Here is a 21,724-nt window from a genome sequence, read left to right as displayed (position 1 = left end):
TGCAAAAAGGGATCTGCCAATATCCTGTTGTACTTATACTCGAGAAAACAACGTCTTTGATCATTACTGAAAAGATAAATCGATTTTTTTGTACTTGTACACCCCCATGTTCCACTACAAATTGACTCAATGATATTTAATTTCCAATCATTAGTCAAACTGTTACTTGAATAGTTCTTTACTCTACAGGTCTTCTTCATTCTTCTTCTCTAAAAACAGTCTGCATGGAGCATGTTTGTTACACAGCGCTGGAGGAGTGCAGTGGCATGAGCTGGAGATAGTTTCACAGAAGAAATCATGGCGGATTACGAGCATAACAGAAGAGGTGGCACCGACGACGGAGGTGATATTTATGCTGTTTTAACGTGTAAATGTGGTTGAGAAATAGGAAGTATTTAGCGTTAGCTCGAGTTGCTGCCTATCCATTAAAAGTGTCCCTAGCTAATGTTAGACAGAGGAATCGTTCGTATAACTTCACTAAGCTAACTTAATGTTAGCTACGTATCATTGGCTAGCTAATGCTAACGCGGAGTAACAGTTTCATTTGTATTAACGTTCCCTATTTGGCTATGTAAAGGCGATGGGCAATAACTACCAAGCTAAAGATACTTCTAACGTTAGACAGGGTATAAAGCAACGCCTATCTTGCAGCAGGAAGGTCTCTTGTTAGCTTGCTAACCTGGCATTAGCCTAGCTAGTGTGCAAGTTAGTTAGCACAGGTTAATAACACCATATTAGTAACAGCGTTATCTGCTCTCAGACCCTAATGTACGTTACTCATACACACAGTCCCTATGTGGACTTTTAAAACACTAAGTTAACTGATAACACAACGGTAAGAACTTAAGTTACATTTCTGGCAAGAAACGTAACGTTAGGAACAGAGGTAAAGGTGATAGCTTTTATTATTCTCAAGTTCACAGGAAACGGTTGTTCACCTTGTTGAGTTGTCTTGCCTCAAGCAGGGCCGCAGGAGGAGGAGGAGGACAGAGTGAACACTAAGCCTGTCTCTTGTAGCACTGTGGGAGGAGAAGGGACCGCGGGCAAACGCACATCCGAGCATCTCGCACCTGAAGACGAGGACGAGTCCTCAGAGGACCCACCAGCCCCCCGCAAAGTCTCCAAGATAGGCTTTAGCATGAGCAGTCCGATGGGGAAGAAGTCGAACCCCATATCTATCAAACTTGGAGCAACAGTGAGTGTGCAGCATTGCGTAGTGACTGCCTGAACGCACAGCCTGTCCATTGATTAAATTATTCCATTTATTTATCAAGTGAAGAACAGCTGCAAAACCTCACATTTGATACGTTTTACCATCTTTTCTTTTGAATTATACGAAGAGAGTGAAGAGGTGTGATGCTTTTTCGGTTCCCTATATCTCACATCTGCAATCTGTTCTAGAAACCCAAAGAGCCCCCACCGTCAGCTCCTCCAAAAAAGTCAGGGCTGGCGTCTGTTTTTAACGAAGATGAGGATGACGTAAGAGCGCAAACAGACACACACACACACACACAGTAATGTCCTAGTTGTAGAAATCCTTAAACATATATGCAGAGGCTGATTTAAACTCTCTCATGCCATGCGCAGAGTGAACCCGAGGAGATGCCCCCAGAAGCAAAGATGAGGATGAAGAACATTGGCAGGTATAACCACACAGATACATGGTGTACTTTATAATTTTTCCCTCAGCTTCTGCTTTTATCAATTTTTTTTTTTTTCCCGAATTAAGTTATTTGTGACATGACTGATCTGCTATCTTTTTAGGGAGACACCAACTTCTGCGGGACCTAATTCCTTCAACAAGGGCAAGCAGGGTTTCTCTGATCATCAAAAACTTTGGGAGAGGAAGATGAAGGCCCAAGCAGACAAATTGTAAATGACTACCACAGTTTTTGTGACTAATGGATGCTTTTGTATAGTTTAAACCATGTCAGAGATATCTACGAAGGCTCAAAGGATTATTCACTGTACCCTCGGTTTTGACAACTTCTCAGCTTTGTGGACATGCAATGAGGAATACTTTAAGCCTTCGATACTCAGTGACTGAACTCAAGTTTACGTTTCTAACCACTACCGGCTGACACTAAGTGAGAGGAGCGGTACCAGTGTGTCAACCCTCTGTGATGAGAGGTGCGGGGAGGGGGGGGGGGGGATATGGGACAAACAAAATAGCCATTTAAACTGTGTAGAATTATACGGTTGTTTTCAGCTGGATAATGAAAAAAATCTAACATCGTAGCGCCCTCATTCCCCTTTTGTTCCTATCTGAAGCTGGTTGGGTGTGGTCCTGAGCAAGTGTCGCTTGTCAAATATTTGTATAAAACGTACATAGAACTGTGATAATGTTTTATTTTTAAATCCACAAATGGCAGTGTGTGTGTTTAAGAGTTATGTTATTGTGCGTGGGCGGCTTCGACTCGACGTACATGGATTGTTGTTTCATTTAGTTTCTCAGCATCGATGTACAACGCTTTGTTTTCACCAGCTGTGACGCCTCATGGGCAGTTTGTTTTGTCTGAGCTTTGTGCCAGTATTTCTGGATTTGCTTGTTCAATGCTGTGTTTCTGTAAGTCTGCTTTACGGAATCTGGCAAAAAATGTGATTTTTTTATTTTTTTGTTATGTTCACAATGACTGCTAATGTGCTTTTAGTTGACAACTGTGAAGTCACGGAGTTACCAGGGTGCTGGTAACAGTCATATTTAAGGGACAGTTCACCCCCCAAAAATATTAATAAATATTTTTCCTTTTACCCGTAGTGCTACTAATCAATCTAGATTGTGTTGGTGTGAGTTGCCTAGTTTTGGAGATGTGGCCGTAGAATTGTCTGCCTGCTCTCTAATATAAAGTGACTATACGGTGCTCGGCTTGTGGTGGTCAAAGTGCCAAAACAATACATTTGAAATCAACAGGAATGTCTCTTTTCAGTAATCATGACACAGGTTAATCAAAATATTCCACAGACCGTGTTGTGAGCAGTTTTGTGTAGGAACTATTTTCTTTCTACCAAACTACACCCTCCAACCGTATCACAACAGTGCAGAAGAGAGCGTGCATCTACTCATGGACAAGAGGCTCGTGCACGCGCAAGATGTAAACATTAACAGCGTCCTCCTCAGCTGAGCAGTAACATTAGCTAGCTCAGTGGTGCTAGGCGAGCTAGCAGTATCGAGTATAGATGCGTTCTTGCTCCCGCTCTGTGATCAGGTTGGTTGGTGCAGTTTGGTAGAAAGAAAATAGTTCCTACATGAAACTCCTCACAACAGGACAACTGTGTTTTTTTTTTGGCACTTTGAGCACCACAAGCAGAGTGCCATATAGTTCCATCTTTTTCTTGAGATGGCAGACATCTCTACAGCTGATGTCTCCTACACAAGGCAACTCACACCAAAACCATATAGATTAATAAATAGCACTACAGGTAAAAAAACAAACATGTTTTGACTTTGGGGAGGAACTGTCAGGTTACAATGCAGATTAGCAATAATTAGGTACTCAAAACATTTTTCATTGCCACTTTTAACATCAGCAAGCCCAAACTTCAGAATTAATACGCCAATCCTTTTAGTTCAGATAAATGTGGTTGCTTCTCCTGTGCCTGACTTTTGGAAAATTCCCTTAATTAAAAAATATAAACTCTGTGAGCTATCTGACTGTTGTGCTTTCCCAAATGAATCACATCCAGTGCTACGACCTGTTTCATCAAACAACTCTCTTCATTACATATTTAAACGTCAGTCAAATAAAAAATTTGAATGATGATTATGTGTCAAATGTTTATTGCTGACATGTCTGCTGTGACGATACATGAACTACATCCCACAGCATACGTTTTCTCTGCTTAAACTTATATAGAAAGAGACTAATTTAAGGTTGTTTGAGTTAAACTGTTAATAGCATCCATCTTTTTGGGGTTTTATATTTTGTTTATCAACATATTAGTAGTGTTGGGATCTGACCCTGCTCTCCTGGCTGGCTGAGACCTTCACACGTGCTTTTCAAACAAAGGAGCAGCCATGTTCCTTCCTTTCACCAAAACGCCTGACCTGGGGTCTGCAAGAAACCTCATGCCGGATGACCACACCCCCCAGCTCCGGCAGAAACCTGATGCTGGTCCCTCATTGGCCAAGAAAGGGACCCCCACTGCTTGTGCCACCTGGTTTATAAGCCAGAGCACAGCTTCATTCTTCCTCTTCACTCCGGACACGCGCTGGTGTCAGGAGGTCCACAAGGCCTCTTCACTCCGGACTCGTCCAGGGGACAAGAAGATCCACAAGGCTCTTCCGTCCAGACATGCTGGTGTGAGGAGGTCCACAAGGCCTCTTCCCTCCGGACCTCGTCCTGGCAACAAGAAGATTCACGAGGAACCGCGGCCTCATCAAATCCTATCAGGTCACATGTAACATTCGCTGGTCGAACAGACTGTGTTTTATTTTGAGTTTTGGATCCTGTAGTGCGAGAACTGATAACTCCTATGCCCCGTCCTCCCACCCTTTTTGTGTACACACCGCCGGCAGAAGGTAACAATCTTTCCTCGCCGAAGATTTCCGGGAAGGACGACCCAAACCTCGTCACTCAGCCGAAGTTAAAAAGCCCCTCTCTGCAGCGAGGAGGCCGAGCCTGCGCCAGCCAGCCCCGAGGCCGCGCCACCGAGGGCCAGCGGCTACTCGAGGACCGAGTGATCCCCACCACTGGAAACGTACCCTACCGAACGAAGCTTCTCAAAGTAAGAGTTACTGGTATCTGGGCCTAGCTTAGCTTAATTTAGCCTATTTGTTATGTCGTTGTTATTCCTGTATCTTGTTACGTTAAGTTACTGTCGTGTTATAACGTGTTATTGCGCAAGCATCGCGGACCACGGAGTCTCGTTATATTGTGTATTTCCTGCTGTAACTGTTTGCATTAGATCCGTCGCTGCTAGTGGATGTGGAGGTTGTGATTTTATCACTTCAAAGACCAAAACCACGGTGGTGGAGCCTCGTCTCGCCGACCGAGTTTCGGAGTGATAAGAGAGCAATACTCGCATCTCACGGCAGTTATAAAGATCATACACATAGTTAGATTCACTGATTTTGGGTGAACCTCTCAGACACGTGGTCGCGTAATCTATTGTCCCAACCCACATTGTGCGCCGTCCCACGTGGTTACACGTAGCCACCTCTCAGCTATCTTGTCGCGGGTCAATAGACTCCGCCATCTTTGCTTGTAGGCTCACACGTCCCTTTTTAGGTTCGTACCATCACTGTTTGAGTAGGCCCCCCCCCTTCGTTTCCACACACACACACACACACACACACACACACACACACACACACACACACACACATGTGCATATATCTATATACATATCCTTACCCCACTTTATTCATTTGACTTTAGGTATTAGATACATAATTGTATGATAGTGTTTGTTGATTTTGATATTACTTGATTTGATCATTTATTATTTTATTTAATAAACTCTGTTATATTTTAAAGAGCAGTTGTCTGTGATTACTTGTGCATATGTGTGTAATAATAACTGGATGTAGTGGCCTGTGCTCGAACTCAAACCTTCACTCTCACTCCAAACGTGTAATAGAATTCAGACTGTTAATATCGTGAGTGAACACTAATTATGAGACTTAGTTTATAGTATTGGTCCCTGTCCGCAGGGTGGTGCCCCGTTATTATTAATAATCATTAATAATTGTTACTGACATTAATAATTCTATTGATGTCGAGAATTTAGTTTCTTAGATGCTGATAACCCAAACACGCTCCTTTACGTTCCCAGCAGTAGACATCCTTATATTGATTCTTTTTAATGCTTGTAGAGTTGATAATTGATTGATTTGCACTGTTTAACTGAAAGTTTATTTTTGATACAGATGGAAATCAAAGATCAGACTACATACCACTCAATGCCCCGAACATGGCACAAAGGGTGACTCACTGTTTTCTGTTCATTTGAAAACGATACTTACTGATTTTGTATCTTTACCATCATGGAAATTACCTTCACACATTTGTTCATTCATGTCTTGCACTGGCTGGCAAACAGTTTCAGTGTGTAGAATGCAGTAACGGGCTGCATTGTAAAATAAAAACGCTGTACATCACTGCAGGATAAAATGTTTCTGGTTCTGCATGAGTGAAACCAGCTTCATTTTCTGATCAGGCATGGCCTTCTTCAAAGACCTCCAGAAATTGCTGGTGGCTCTGGTGGGTTTGCCTGAGGTCCAATCCAGACTGGGTAGCACCTTCAAGGCCCTTTGGACCAGGGTGGGCAGCGGGGAGTCCGGCTGGATGAGGGATGCTGAGGCTCTACTGGTCCATATCAGCAGGAGTTTGAGGGTAGAGTCTTGCAGCAAAGCCTGAAGATATGGACAAAGTAGCAAATCACTGATGATTTGTGTTTTGAACAATACAAATGGTGGCTTAAAAAAATAATGCACATTATGTCATAAAAAAAAAGAAACGTAACCACTCAACACAACATAGATGACAGATTGTCCTACCATACACTCCCCACTGGTTTTAGTTTATGTAAGAATATCAATAGAAGGAAACCAATGGTTATTTGAGAGTTTCATACAGGATTTATGTTGCTGGGAACTCAAACCAGAGGACAATAGTTTCTTGCAATATAAAAGGGCACTGTTAAGTTTCAGTCAGTGACAACATATCTGCAGCAAACACTGTCACTACTGCAAACTACAGTGGCTAGGAAAGTCATTGTCTCATAATGGAGAATACAAGTGTACATTTGAGCAAAAACTTATTGTGAAAAATTAGATTTTGTATTTGAATCCATCCATTGATTTTATCCCCTTATATTCAATCGTGGTTGCAGTAAAGTAATTATTTATTGTTAGGAATTAGTTTAATGTACTGCTGGGAAGTACAAAAAAATTTGATCTTTACTGGTTTTCCATCACACTTTCATACTTTGGCCGGTATGAACGCAGAACAGGTATTAAACTGCATTCTGTGGTATTTACAAGGTCTTACATTTTTTTATTTATTTACTTAAATTTATGTGCGAACCCTGCAGAATCCCTGGGTCTATAGTAGGTCTATTTATCCGTTAACTTTTATGGAAAAGACAAAGTTTTGTTGTGGTTTTTCAACATCCAGTATAACAACTCTAATTCCTGTGTCAACACTGGCGTTGTGCTTATGCCATGTTCACGGCATGTGGGATGGACGTTTTAATTTCCCTCTGGGGATTAATTAAGTCAACTAACTAAATAACTATCTATCGAAGGGATGAGAAAGAATCCAATAATTAATTACTCGGGAGCACCCAAGTCATCTGGACATTACAGAGTTGGTCCTGTGGGGATTAAAATAATGTGCATGGACAATATAAACCATATCAATTTGGCGTTAATAATTTTGAAAGACTGTCTTTGGCAAATGTGAGGCATCCATATTTGTTTGGTTTTCTGACACCATATTATGAAGCGCCAAATCCCACATATCAGAGCTTTCAGAAAAATTGGAGTTTCCCAGAAGTTGTTAGTTACGATAACTCCGACGTGACATGAACATGGCATTTGTCCTTTGCTTTCTGTGAAATGTAGTTCCTACCTGGACTCCCGATTCCAGCACAAACACAGCATTGCTGTTGGAGAGGTAGTCAGCTGATAGGAGACAGATTAGCATTCGGCTTCTCTGTATTGCAACGACCACATCATTTGTATATGCTGCAATACAAAATGGGAACCATCAGGAACATTTGCGGTCAATACACACACACACACACACACACACACACACACTTGATCCTCTGACCTCCTCCAGGAACCACGTCCCTCTCCAGCAGACAGAGGCGATACCCCCACCGGTCCTCTAACACTTGGGGCAGCACCACTTCTAGTGGCCTCTGGGTGGACTTACCCTCCTCAGTGTTCAGCGGGTACATGCAGGATAAACATGCTGCAAATAAAAGTCATTGCTAATTTACTCTTCCAGTGTAGTTACATGACAATAAAATCCAGATATCATGCACAGGACACGTTGGCCTACCTTCCTCATCAGTGTCAGGTCCTCTCTGGGAGGAAAGGGTCGAAACTCCCATCACCTCTGCTGATGGCGGGCTCCACACATACGACAGAAACACATCAAACTCTTTCTCATCTGATTGGTGGTGGACGTGAAAGAAAATTTTTGAAACCAAAACAGAACAGACATTTAAACCTGCATTCTTGCATGTATTTTTGTTCCTCGTGCAAATGTAGTAGCACTTTGAAGTGAAGTGATTCGTTTGTTTTTGTCAACACCACATGAAGTGCAATATCACAGTGTCCGAGCACATATAGTGGATTAAGATAAGGACTTCAAAGTATTATGATAATATTTCAGTTACTTCATTAATTTAATGCTTTGTAGGGTTGAATAAGCTGAAAACAAATCTTCATTTTGTGCTCAGGCTTTATAAAATAACCCACATCCTGTAAAGAGGAGCAGCTACTTGTCTTTATCTCTGTTGTTCAGTTAAAGTCTGCATTTCTGTGGAGGAAGCAGCTGTTATTGGAGCGATTAGCGAGCGGCGTGACCAGCGGCGTTATCAGCCCTACGGAGTGTGTGTGTGTGTGTGTGTTTTACCCATCTTCTGGGGACATGTATCTGATTACACAGTCACATTGTGGGGACTTGCTTTTTTGAGGGGACACAATGGGGACAATTGCACTTCCCCATAATGTAAATTATTACATTTAGGGTGAAGACTTGGTTTAAGGTTAGGGTAAAAGTTAAGATTAGGCTGGTAGCGGTTATGGTTAGGGTTTGGGGAAGTCTCCGGAAAATGAATGTAAGTCAATGCAATTTCCCCAAAAGTCATGAAAACACAGCTGTGTGTGTGTGTGTCTGCATTCTAACCTCCATCATGTTTTCCATGTTGGAAGTGGGATCTGAAGATAAGTTGTATTTCCAGCCATTTCACATGTAAAACGATTCCTAGTCCAGCTACCAACAGCAATGAAGCAATGGGATACCCAACCAGTGATGGCCATTTCACTGAAACACAGTCAAAAATGTGCACATTGAATTGTGTTGTGTCTTTAAAGCATCAATAATGTTTGAGTTTTAAACACAGACTTGACTTATTACCACCATATAAAGTTGATATGGTGAACTTCTTGGAAGTTACTATGTTACACATCCAGCAGACACAGAGCAACATTAGCATTCATTTAGAGCCATGTTTGTGTCCAGTATTCACTCTCCTTTTAGCTCTTTAGTTTTGGATTCCACCCCCACCCTGTCTATCATCAGGTGATGGGTAGATAAATAAACATTATGAAAACAATGCTGATGAGAGCAGTTGGAGTGAACCAGTGGCAGTTGCAGGCCATAAAACCAAAAACGTGAGCTGAAAGTGAGTGAAGATCATAAGAGTGATCCCTTTCATATTAAGCATAGTGATTTGATCCCTTGCCAATACAAAATATTGGTTTGTCTAGCTTTAATCATTGCCTGCAGAAAATTAAAACTAATGTTTCAAACTTCCAGTTGGTATCAGTCAGTGGCCTTATGTGTGAAAAGTTACCTTAGGGATGGTGTCACCATCCAGCTTACTGGATTGGTTACATTTTTTACTTTATCGGATAGAACGTTTTCAGTTTGAGCGATATGAGGTTTATTTGAGCTGCAATGTAACAATGTTATGATAAAATATTGTATGAATAGAACATACAGTATAATGGTGACAATTGAAACAACAGTACCTTTAATCTTCTCCTTGAGCTCAATGGTGCCGCTGCTGTTTCCGACAATATTTCTGGCGATGCAGGTATATCTGTTGTTCAAGTGTTCGGGAGTCACCTCTTTAATGATGGCTTTTCGTATGACCTCGTACACTGTAAATCTCTCTGTCAGTCTGAATCAGAGGAAGAATTTCAGCTCCCTTGCATCCCAAGGAATACTTATCATTTAGCTGAATCCTCATACTTACAAGTTTACAATATAACAAGCAATCACTGGTGCAGCATAATGAAAGACAGTTATGTCTTAGCTAAAGCAAATATTGACAGAGGGACTGCAGTGACTCACTGTTGCTCCTCCATTGGTAGTAGAGTCATATTCTCCGTGTTGCTACCGTAATTCATGTACCACAGCACCTCCCGTGAAAAGTTTCTCTCAAAATCAAAATGTACCTTACACATCAGAGTGTGAGGTTGACCTAGAATGGGTACAAAAATATTATAATTTAACACTTAATAAAATGATAAAAGTGATACTATAATTGAATGTCTTAAAATCATACCAAATTGTAAGATGCACAAATGAGTCATTCAGACAAAGATGAGAGCATCATGTCATTATCAGGGCAGATATGTAGCCTAAATGTAAGCTACAGCAACATGTTGAGCATTACAAGTCAACAATTACAACCAGTCAACATTAGAATGAAATGTTAGATAGCAGCTGAGTTCATTATAACTAAAAGATCTAACTTTGAGTGGGCAACTCTTGGAACTTGTCAACAAGTGAGTTTCAACAAACCAGAACACGTGAACGCTGGGATGTTTGCTGCATAGCGTATCAGTTACAGGCTGATTATAGTGGTGTTAACAGTGTTTTGCTTTAAGTGACAACTTGGAATAGTTTTTCCCATTCGTACAGCTGATATAGCTCCGAAAAGGCATTTTAAAACCATCTGAATGAGTTATTAAGTCAGCTGTGGGATTGTGTCATGTCATTTGGACACACTTACCAAGCTCCACTTTCTCTGTTATGTTGCCATTGGGATAAATAATATTGGGAGAGTCACTTGCTTCGGCAGCTGTTTGGACATGGGAGATAAAGTCAGATAGTTCTGCATAATAATCTGTCTAGTTTACTATGTTTCAGTCAGGAACACTCTCGTCATAGATTTTTACCATTTATTGCAACAAATGGAAATACAGTTAAACTTGGCGATGATGGCTCCGCTCTTTGAATACTCCCCGGATTAGCCAGCGGCTACCAAGCTAAGACGGGGAGTACCGAGCAATAACCCCCAAGGGTTTACAGGAATGAGCCGAAGTACATTTTTAAAATACATTTCAACCATTTGCCATGAAAGATGAACTCTGAACTAAAAACGGGTGGAGGCTGGGGATGAGGAGGCAAAGCTTTGCCAGCAGTACGGTCTGTAACAGCGTAGGTGTAGAATGAATCAGTGAGGAGGGAAACATATTTAAATAAACCTCCTTAAAGTGAGAGTGGGCTGTGATTGGTATGTGGCTGATTGGAAGCTATGATTCAATTGGCTGGCTGTCAGCTGGTTACAGCTGGGGGCGTATGACTTCCGTGTCCTGCATGAACTTACGCTAGCTTCATTTCTGAGAAACATACATAATGTACAAATCAGTTCTGAGCTCTGCTTTGACACACAACACCCACATGTAAGACAGAACACTTCATATGATAAGAGGAATCAATAACACAATCAACGAAACAGCTTGGCAAGTTGTGTATGGAAGATTTAAAAAATTTAAAAAATCAAACAAAAAAATAAAGTGAAATACAAGTTGCACTGTTATGAATTTCATTTTTATGTATGCATGTAAGGTGTCATAATTAAATGAAAATCATATATTAAAAAGTAATGAGGTGTATTGCATTTCAGACTAATAGCCATGCCATCTGTTAGGCTGTATATCGGGCCAGCAGAGCCTTGAGCTAAACGCTAATGTCATGCTAACATGCTAACAGATAATAATGAAAAATTGAATAATGAAAAACTGCATGCAAGGTCACTAAAGACGAATTGCCTGCTTGTGATAAATTGCCTTTTGTTCTCAAAACAGACTAGAAGGTATTGTCGCCATAACTATCTCGAGCATGCATAGCATCCTGCACAGAAGGGCAATGATTGCAGTAACCACACAGGCAGCTAACCACATGCAGTGAAGAAAGCCTGTGGTTTTGGGGGTAGGCAGTCAGATATGAAGCAATTTAGAGGGTGAGTGTTCAAAAACAATCTCCTTTTAACCTTTTTACTGAATTTGAAAAAAACCATCATGAAGTAGTGACTTCCTCAGCAAAGGCTTCTTTCTTAATATTTTTAGTAAGTAGCTTTTAGAAGCTCACACATCCGATAAAAAGTTTGTTGAAACTGATCAAAAGGTCAATGTTCTCAAACATGTCTGAAATGACAACATGCAAATGGTGGTTTGTATTATAGGGTGTAGACATCCCTCATTGTAAACAAATATATATATCTGTTTTCCCTAGTATTCTAAGAAAAGGTAATTCTGTTTAAAATGTTTAAATACTGTTGAAAAAACATCTGACTGTAGCATATATCATTGATACACATATCTTTTCAAATAAACACTTTTGTGTAAGAGTGGGTGGCAAAGATTGCTAATGAGAGCACCTGTGTGAGTACATCACAAGATCTAAAAATGTGGGATAGAACATTTTTAACTCCGGTTATGTGTGTAATCCCACAAGTAACAAAAGTTATTTAATTGTTATTGTATTGTAGTAGTTTCTTTCTTTATTATATTAAGATAAGATAAGTGGCTTGCTACTGGACCTGTTGGCATGCTAGCGTTACAGGTCCACAAGTACAGACAAAAACAGAATAAGAACGGCCTCATCTTATTTGAGCATACTAACATTTGCTTATTAGCAATAAACCAACGGATATTTGGTAAGATATTTCAGCCTGGACCACTGACCGACCAAGTAACGGACCAACATTTCCATCCCTAGAGTCCACTAGCATTGCTAAAAGAAATACATGGTGGTGTGAACACAGCTCCTCTTTTTTGCTGTACAAAGTGGCCATGGGATAACTGTGATAATATTTATAAAATATAATACAATATAATATAATGTAATTATAACATGTTTGTATAGTTGTGTATTATCGCATTCTTAACCTCTACCACACACACACACACACACACACACACACACAGCACTCACGTAAGGCTGTGACGTTAACAGCCCTCCTGAAGGTCCAGATGACTCCTTGCTCAATTATTTGTCGATCACAGAAATATACACCAGTATCAAGTTTATAGACTTGGCAGAGGCGTAACGTCCCCCCCATCTGACAGAAGACTCTCTTCTGCTCAGACACAGCTTTGTTACCCTGTAAGAAAGCACACATGTTGTGAGTTTTTGCAGCGATTTATATGTTTCCATAGTGAGACGTATAACGATGTTCATGTGTGTTCTTCACCTTGTACCAGATGGCATGTGTGTTGTTACTACAATTGACACTGGGGCAGGGGACTTCCCCACCTTGAGTAACGTACAGCTCTATACTGTTCTGCTCAGGCTGGACGCATCCCAGATTGATCTTTGACCTCTCCACCACCTGCAGTTGGAAGAACAACTCGCTGCCACTGGACAGCATAGACCTGAACACTTGATAGAAGTTCACCCACATGCGGTTTACACACACACACACACACACACAAAACCATTGTTTGCTATTTAGTATACCAGAAAGGTTTTTAAAGTTGCAACTAATGACTTTATGAAATATATGTTAAACATTTGTAAATGCTAAGTAAAGTATTTTTGGGTTAAGGACTTAATGTAAGTAAACCTTAATCTGGATTGTTGTCTTGCCACCCAACTGCTGTAGTCCATGTAGTTCATGTAAATTAAAAAACAGGCCAAACTCTTTACTACTGAGACCAAATATCAGATGTGGATTGATGGAAATGGCGCCGTTCATTAATTGCACACTTACAAACCTTACAAAGAGCTATTGGCATAAATGGAATATAATATTGATAACTATGTTTATTATTAGTGTATAATTACCTGAAACTAGATATTTCCACCTGTGTAGGTCAGTGGAACAGTATGAAACCATTGGCAGCACTGTGTAGCACCACATTCTCGTATGTGAACAAACAAGACATGGACCCACTCAGAAAAACATCTCTCCATAGTGCTAGTGGTTAAAAACTGTAAACAGACTTTGACAATAACTTGTGACTTCACTTAGACTGTAGCTATTATATATAAAAAGTGTACAGGGAATCAACGATTCATTTTCCTGACAACACACAGCCTATATTTCAATTATTCATGTTCATCATCTCTTAAGCAAAATCTGTTGAAGAGCACATATCAACTTGTTTAGGAGTAGAAACACAATGATTAGGATATTTGTGTTTTCTTGGGACTTGATTTTGAACTCCACAGCTAAGTTTAAGAAGCAATATTGGTTATTATTATGGTTTTCAATGTTCATACGGGCATGTGAGTGTTGATTTAAGACAGACTTGAAAAATGTCAATCTACCAGTCCCTTAATGAATATACTATATTTTAAAGTGGTTCCACTCCGCGTCATCAAAGTATTTACTAGTGAGTTGCCACATTAGTGAAAAACATCGTTTAAACTAAGTTTAATCAGACACATCTGGGGATTGAAACATGATTATTTACCTGCACGCGTACTTTCCAGAATGTTTTGCTTCCGCTGGGAACCCTCTCCCACAGACGAAGGATGTGCCATCAGCTCCTTCTCCGGTCCTGGAACACACCACGTCCATGTGCCGGTTCACAGACTTATTGCACGGCATCATGAACATTTCCCCCTCCACAGCTCTGTAGTGCTGGTGTGTAGCATCTCGCTGAAGACCTGGAGAGAGTTGTGTTTCTGTTTCACTTCAATCGTACAGTCAGACATCAACAGATTCAGGACACCCTTAATAATGACATACATGCTTCCTTTTAAACCCACATTCAAAAGCACAGTACCTGTTTTTTTTGGTTGAAGGTTTCCCGAACAGCATCCCTCCGAGAATATGGGAAAGATAAAAAAAAACAGAATGTATCCAGTTTGCATCCTTCGTCACTAATCTGTTGATATTCCTTGTAGATTTCCGTCACGATAATGATGAAATTAGGCTCCTTCACATTTGAGCATATTTTCTGTGCTTAACCACACCTAGAGTTCTTGGTATTTTGTCATCGTCACTGTTTTTTGCTCATCTCCCTCAGCATGAGCGGCAACATTTTCGCAGGACATGTAGGTGTAGGTGTAGGTGTAGGTGGTACAGTTTCCTGTTTGGTCGCTTTTGAACATGATTTCACAAGAAACTGCTGTAATATTGTGTTCCTGTAAATTGCTTACCACTTCCTATGTGAACTACGGAAGAGTTGTTAAATCTTAGTGGTGAGTAGAATGCACTGCCAATTGGAGATACAAAAGGTAGAAAACATAGTTCCTTTAAGAACAACAGACAGATACATGCAAGCATGCGTTTTAATATGATCAAATTCAGGTGAAAAGGGAGACACAAAACAGAACACCTGCAAGAAATGTTTAAAAATTAAAAAGAGAAATCCAGTTACTACATTCAAATTTATATCGGGGATTGTAATAATGAGCCCCTGTGAAAAGCAACACCTCAACTTTCTGGATATGTCAGTAGTAACAGTGTATACTGATGTTACAACCAGAAGCAACTTTACATTTTTACATTACATTCACAATCACTTTACATGTCTTTGCGTCAGCTGTCATACTAAGAAGGGAACACGTGGAGGGCAATTGAACCATGCAAGATGTTACATTGACATATTAAGACACCAAAGTTAAATGATAAAAAAAAGAAAATAATTATGTCTTCAGCAGCAAATGTCTTTCCCTAGTATGTATTTTTTATATACTGTGTTTGTAAGTCATATACTGAAAACAGATATAATGAAAGCTATTCGTTCTGGCATGACATAACATCCTAGACTGTCTGAGGTAAAAGCTTTATTTTGGATGCCTGCTGCGGGGCCGGTAGGTGATAGCGTAGCTGCTTCCAGAAGGAGGAAGAATGCGGCATGGAGCTCATGCCCTTCCACGTGACACAATCTCCGGCCTCGCCAAGAAGCTGCAAAGCCTCCGGTAACGAACCAGATCTCGACGCTTCTGTTGTCTCAGTTTGGATGAAAACCAAGCGAGTCTGCCGCTCCACAAGGGCTGCATGGATGGCGCTCAGCAGGCCAGATCCTGGACCAGGATCTGGGGAGGAGGGAACCAAGACCACCGTCCGACTCTGCTCTATGCAGTCCAGCACTGCCTCCGCTGCAGCTGCAACCAACCAGAGTTTAGATTATTCTTTATTTCATGAAGATTTGTAGGTAGATTTTCTCTATTTTAAGAGTATGTCTTACGTACGTACCTTTCCCTGGTAAGACGTCACGATCATAAAGACAGAGACTGTACCCAAACCTCTCTTCCAAAACACTCTCCAGACATTTCCTGTCATCTTCATTTAGTCCTGCGTCTGTGTCGCTTTTGTAACACATCAAAAAGGCATCATAGCTCTTTCCATCTAAACAAAGAACAACAAACAAGAAACAGCTTTGTCACTTCTGTCATATTGTCTGACGTTCAGATATGTACCTCTTAAACATGAGTTGTTAGCTACAATGAACCAAAAACATGAATCCCACCTGAGGTGCTGCTATGGCAGCCAAGAGTGTCTCTTAGGAAAAGAGTGATGTTGATTGTGAACCTCACATAGATAACGACTGTCAAAACCATCACCACCATAACGCAGACAATGCTGAGAGCCAGGGGAACGTAAGAAGGACGAGCTGTGGGGAAACAACAGCGAGAATAAACGTATTAAAATGCTCATTTAAACACTCATTAATGGTAGTGGTCACTTGAATCTGAATGAAAGCTGGCTCAAAAAGGCTTTTCTGACATTTTGTTTTGAAGACGATTCATTCATTATTTCAAACGTGATAATCGTTAGTGGCAGCACCACTCAAGAAGTATAACTACACAAGTAGATTCAACAGGTTTAAGATTCAAGGCAAGGTTCTTGAACACACATTAGGTCTATCCATCCATCTTACGTATGCGTTTTTGGGCCAAGGTGATGGTGACGTTTGAGGGTATAGATGCAGAGTCCAGACTACAGGTGTAACTTTTTGATAAATCTTCCTCCGACACGCTTTTGAAGACTAGAGATGCCGTCATCTTTATTTTTCCATCCTTATATTCACTGGAATGGAAAGAAAAGTGAGAAAGACAAGCTTTTTGTGTGTGTGTTGAGTGTTTATGTGGCCACTTTAAACATTTGCACTTCCAGACTCAGTTGTGTGAAGTGTTTACCATGTGTAATTGTAGAAAACAGGAAAGCTGTTGTTCCTTTTCACCATTGATTTCCCGACTAACCATAACAACTCGTCACTGTCTAAATACATAACAGCTACACAATCAATCACCAATGTTGCACCTAGAAAAAGCAGAGTTTACACAAGATTTAAAAGTAGTAATTAAAAAAGATAGTAAATGCTTGAATGTATATCCAAGTGTGTTTGTGTCCACGATACAAGATGGAAGCTCACCCAAATCTACATAATATACATCACTTGTGTGTGGTGAAGTGATCACTGGAACTTTCCCTGGTTTTTCTGTGCAAAAAAAACACTTTACATCTTCTCACCCAACATATGAAGACATCCATATGAAGGAAAAAACTGCTCTTTTCTCACCCTTTGGTTTGACTTCAAGAGCCACTGTAACGGTCATGTTATATATTTGACTATAATACAGGTAAGGTCTGGTACAGGTGTAGACACCGTGATTATTCACCTCCGCCTTCGAGAAGTAGCCTTTTGGCAAAGACTTGCCCTCCTACAAGATGGAAAATGAAGCTCAATTTTAAAAGCATGAAGTGAATGAAAATAAGCCTTAAATGTTGACAAAACACCACATTCCCTCAAAACTATGGTATGCTTTGGGGAAAATTAAATATATAGAGACATCTGTTAATCAAATGGGTTAAAAAAGGCAGTCAGAAGTCCCCACCCGAGGGATCGCCTGCCCAAATCTCTGGAGCTGAAATATGACATATAAAGATTTGCTGTGTTTACATACCTTGTGCCATATTGTGTCTTTCCTGGTAATATCCGTGATGTTTACAGGAGGTACGTTTACTTCGGGACATTCCAATTGGCAGGCCTCTCCTGTGTGACATGTTTGATTGTATTGGGAACTCTTCTCTCTCTGTGCTGTGTAAACTATCAGCCTGAACCACTGCCCGCTGGCGTTCCTGTCATGTCATCAAAGAACAAGTCTGGTTAAAAAAAAGTATTGGTATAATGAAACTCAATATTTGTTTTTCCAGAACACAAGTTACTGACGATAATTCATTGTCAACAGTTTCATATTCTCCACATTCAGAAAACGGAGCTTTGTTGTCCCATCATGATGTATTTGGTCTTAAAATCCAGTCTGTTCTCTGTTCCTCTATCACTGTGTGGTTTGGATCGGCCACCAAACAGGACAGAAAGAGACTACAACGGATTGTCAGGTCTGCAGAGAGAATCATTGGTTCCAGCCTGCCGTCCATCCTGGACTTGTACACCTCCAGAGTCAGGAAACAGGCAGGAAAGATCACTGCAGACCCATCACACCCTGGACACAAGCTGTTCCAACTCCTCCCCTCTGGTAGGCGCTACAGAGCACTCTACGCCAAAACCACCAGACACAGGAACAGCTTCTTTCCACTGGCCGTCACTCTGATGAACAATTAATCAGACATATTGCATCTTCATTTGCACTATTACCGCCTTCTGCACTAATATCCCGAATCCATTGTCCATTGTCATTGTTGTTGTTCTTTATGCTCATATATATTCTTCGATATATATTTATATTGTACATAGTACATAAATGTTAAATGTTTATGCTTAGTTTTTCTGTTCTACTTTGTCTTTAATGTCCTTGTTTTTTCATTTCTCTTGTTTATTGTATAGATTTTATGTGTGTATGTACGATAAGAGCAATGTGTAACCAGAGTCAAATTCCATGTATGCGCACACATACATGGCCAATAAAGCTGATTGTGATTCTGAAAATGCAGACTTCAAAGGAGGCATCCCCTGACATGGGATCAGGCTATTGTCTGACATTACCTACTAGCTTGCTGTGTATAAAGCCATTCAGTACTGTAATCTCACATATCATTGCAACTCGACTGAGAAAAAAACAGCACCTTATGTATTCAGTGTACATCTAAATACATCTCCAAAGCACCAAAGAGTAATTCTACATCTGGTTTTAGGAGCTTGCAAACGTGTCAGTCCCAGACGTTCCCATAGAATGAAACTGCATTGTGAATTTGCATCTAAGAAAACGTATAATGTCATGGATTACGTTTGCTTTTGACGTAACGCAAAAGAGTTTCAAATGAGTTGTGTTGTAGGGTGGATGGGTTAAAACAACACATGGCTATCACCCAGGAGACTGCTGTTTGTCTCTCTCCCGTGTGAACCAAGTACTTTGGTTGCTTAAACCTCACAAAGTAGTTCTGTAGTGTTTTGCTTCAATTTACAACAGTAACCATGTGTTTCAATGTGACTGGACTTTACCCCAGAGAGCATGAGTAATTCCCCTGATGGTTGACAGAAGCACTGAAAATCACGAGGCTCCTTCCATGAACCAGCACCCCCATCTGCCTCTGGTCATCTGAGGACATGTCGGTCAGGTCCATCTCCTGGGTGGTGTAACTGGTCCAGATCACTTTGGCATCACCACGACTAGAACCTCTGTTATGAGGGCAGTACAGCGCCACCATCTCACCTGCCTTGACATAATATGGTTCTGTGGTTCTCCAGGGACACACGCCTGCAAATGAGTGTCACAATTTTTAGTTCATTTTAAGTCGGTAAAGCTATAATATGAACTGGCTTGAGGCTTTTTAAAATTAAACCAGAACCAAAGGAGAGCTGGCGTCCAGCCCACTGTTTAAGTGAGGATTGCATTTAAAGTGTTTGGTCTATCGCGCTGGTCCTCATGAGCAAAATGGCTTGGACCCTTTTTTTTTTCAACCCGTCTTTGAACCAGCACTGAGCAAAACGTGAGCATCAAAGTTTGGTTGTGTGGTCGTACAGAGTTCATTAAATAGTTGTCTGTGTTATTTATTGGTTATATTTTACTACATCTCTCAAAGATTATATTGATTAGTTGAATTACTGTTCTAGTCACATCAAATGAATCTCAATTTATGAATGGTCCCGTTTAAAGAATAACAGAAAATGTGTCATATATATATATATATATATATATATATAATATAATATATATATATATATATATATATATATATATATATATATATATATATATATATATGAAGCTTATATGAAACTTTAAAGCGGTCACCCTATCAGAGGATATCTGGCATGCAGATTTGCTATTTAAAGGAAGTTGTCAGCTACATTTGGTGTGCCTCGTACTGGATCATTTGTGGAACCGCATGAGCTTGGCAGATGTGTCCGTTATAAAAGCAGTGGGGGCTCTTCACCACATCCTAATTTCTCAGTACATTTTGGTCTTGTGACTTCAGTGTGAAGGAAAATGAGTGACGTTTGTGGAAGTCAGCACTGTTCAGTGCAACAAAAGAAACAAAGAGATTTGAGCCAATGTATTTAAACATTTGCACAACGTTTGATATCTATGATGATCACATCTGCATGTCACAGTGTATAGAAACAGTGTTATATTAATTATTAATATAATATAACTAACTACATTATCTTTTAGTGGTTTTGCCCATGCAGCGTCAAGTACATTTACTCAAGAACTTGTATTTCCATTTTCTGCTACTTCATACTTATACTACTTTGGCAAATATTGCACGTTTTACTCCACTACATTTATTTGATAACTTTTCTTACTCGTTATTTTGCATATTCAGGTTAAAAATATAGAATATTACCACAAAATACCCCTACATTTACCAGCTTTACACATGCATCAATAATAGTAATTCAATTACATAATAAAGGTGGCATCATTCTGAAAGATTCAGTTCTGTCTGTCTGTCTGTCTGTCTATGTAATCTCAAACAACATATCAAGTTGAGTGTCAAAGGGGGAACAGTCAACCTGAGAGCATTTTCTTACCTGTTAAGGATGCAAGGAGTAAGAAGAGAGGGAGCAAGTGTACTTTCACCATCATGATAACACGCAGCGCAGCACAACAAAACACACAAGAGCGTCGTTAGAGCCATAGTGTGGCCGAGTTGCACACTTCCCACAATCATGTGAAACCACACTGGGTGACGATGAAAAGTCAAACGTAAGGAAGAGCGTCACGTTGCTGCCACCGCAGTGTGTGGGCTCATCAACCGTTGAATTTGTCCTACCAAGACATGGTCTCCACAATCAGTGTTATGGTGATATGTAATGTTGTTGATCATTTCCCTCCATGATAAATGTTGAGAAACGAAACTTGAACTCATACAAACTCCCTGTTGTGGTTTTGTGTCATCCGCACTGACAGTTGGAGCTCTGGAAAAAAGGGCAGGGACACCCGCATCGATGCGTGCTGTGCGCAGATGTGTAGAGGCAGTTTCAGATATAACTAGAGGAAACAATGTGGCTGACTCATTAACTCCTTGTAATAGGGGGTCAGGGCCGGGGACCTTCGCCTTCTCTCTGTAGAAGTTGGACAAATGAAACAAGTGCACAATGATTCAATCTTCCTCCTGGCTGGGGAGCGATATAGTCTGTGGGTTTAGAGCAGGCCAAGCCACTGGCTGCAGGTAAGCCCAACAGGGCTAAACAGGGATGCTTTCAAAGAATGGATAAAAGATATAGAGAGCAGGGAAAATAGAATAAAAGCAGAGAGGAAGAAGGACGGACAAAGAGAGCTGCACTGATGAGATAGAAATTAGTTTTGGATTTCAATGAAAGTGGATTTTAGAATTTCATTAGACATGATGAGCAAAAGGATGATTCAAAGAGTATCAGTACTTT

General features: G+C 40.5%; 2 protein-coding genes and 1 pseudogene across 2 annotated transcripts; 1 reads left to right on the top strand and 2 right to left on the bottom strand.

The window, feature by feature from the left end:
- Positions 1–247: 247 nt before the first annotated feature.
- pcnp (PEST proteolytic signal containing nuclear protein) lies at positions 248–3,761 on the top strand. The gene is made up of 5 exons (XM_076077757.1): positions 248–343; positions 966–1,195; positions 1,402–1,479; positions 1,588–1,643; positions 1,765–3,761. Exons 1-5 carry the CDS (start codon positions 298–300, stop codon positions 1,874–1,876), a joined length of 522 nt encoding a protein of 173 aa, XP_075933872.1. The 5' UTR covers positions 248–297; the 3' UTR covers positions 1,877–3,761.
- A 2,080-nt stretch (positions 3,762–5,841) lies between these two features.
- LOC142933781 (interleukin-18 receptor accessory protein-like) lies at positions 5,842–14,847 on the bottom strand. The gene is made up of 12 exons (XM_076078001.1): positions 14,708–14,847; positions 14,393–14,588; positions 13,168–13,333; positions 12,909–13,077; positions 10,702–10,770; positions 10,038–10,167; positions 9,713–9,864; positions 8,865–9,002; positions 8,013–8,123; positions 7,779–7,922; positions 7,575–7,690; positions 5,842–6,355 (listed from the first exon to the last, which is right to left on the bottom strand). Exons 1-12 carry the CDS (start codon positions 14,793–14,795, stop codon positions 6,098–6,100), a joined length of 1,737 nt encoding a protein of 578 aa, XP_075934116.1. The 5' UTR covers positions 14,796–14,847; the 3' UTR covers positions 5,842–6,097.
- Positions 14,848–15,197: 350 nt separating this feature from the next.
- Positions 15,198–21,724, bottom strand: part of LOC142933809 (interleukin-18 receptor 1-like) — a 7,581-nt pseudogene continuing 1,054 nt past the window's right edge.

Source organism: Anarhichas minor, unplaced genomic scaffold (genome assembly GCF_050575085.1).
Source record: "Anarhichas minor isolate MPS153535 unplaced genomic scaffold, ASM5057508v1 ptg000062l, whole genome shotgun sequence".
In the NCBI taxonomy this organism is placed as follows: domain Eukaryota; kingdom Metazoa; phylum Chordata; class Actinopteri; order Perciformes; family Anarhichadidae; genus Anarhichas; species Anarhichas minor.
This window is presented reverse-complemented; position numbering and strand designations above follow the sequence as displayed.

Excerpts from the sequence above, each read along its gene's own strand:
- pcnp (XM_076077757.1), top strand. The coding sequence starts at position 298 with ATGGCGGATTACGAGCATAACAGAAGAGGTGGCACCGACGACGGAG. Across the intron at positions 344-965 it reads AGGTGGCACCGACGACGGAG|GGCCGCAGGAGGAGGAGGAG; the intron begins GTGATATTTATG and ends TGCCTCAAGCAG. Across the intron at positions 1,480-1,587 it reads TTAACGAAGATGAGGATGAC|AGTGAACCCGAGGAGATGCC; the intron begins GTAAGAGCGCAA and ends TGCCATGCGCAG.
- LOC142933781 (XM_076078001.1), bottom strand. The coding sequence starts at position 14,795 with ATGCAAACTGGATACATTCTGTTTTTTTTTATCTTTCCCATATTCTCG. Across the intron at positions 10,771-12,908 it reads TGTTAACGTCACAGCCTTAC|CTGCCGAAGCAAGTGACTCT; the intron begins GTGAGTGCTGTG and ends ATGTCCAAACAG. Across the intron at positions 9,865-10,037 it reads CTACCAATGGAGGAGCAACA|ACTGACAGAGAGATTTACAG; the intron begins GTGAGTCACTGC and ends CCTCTGATTCAG.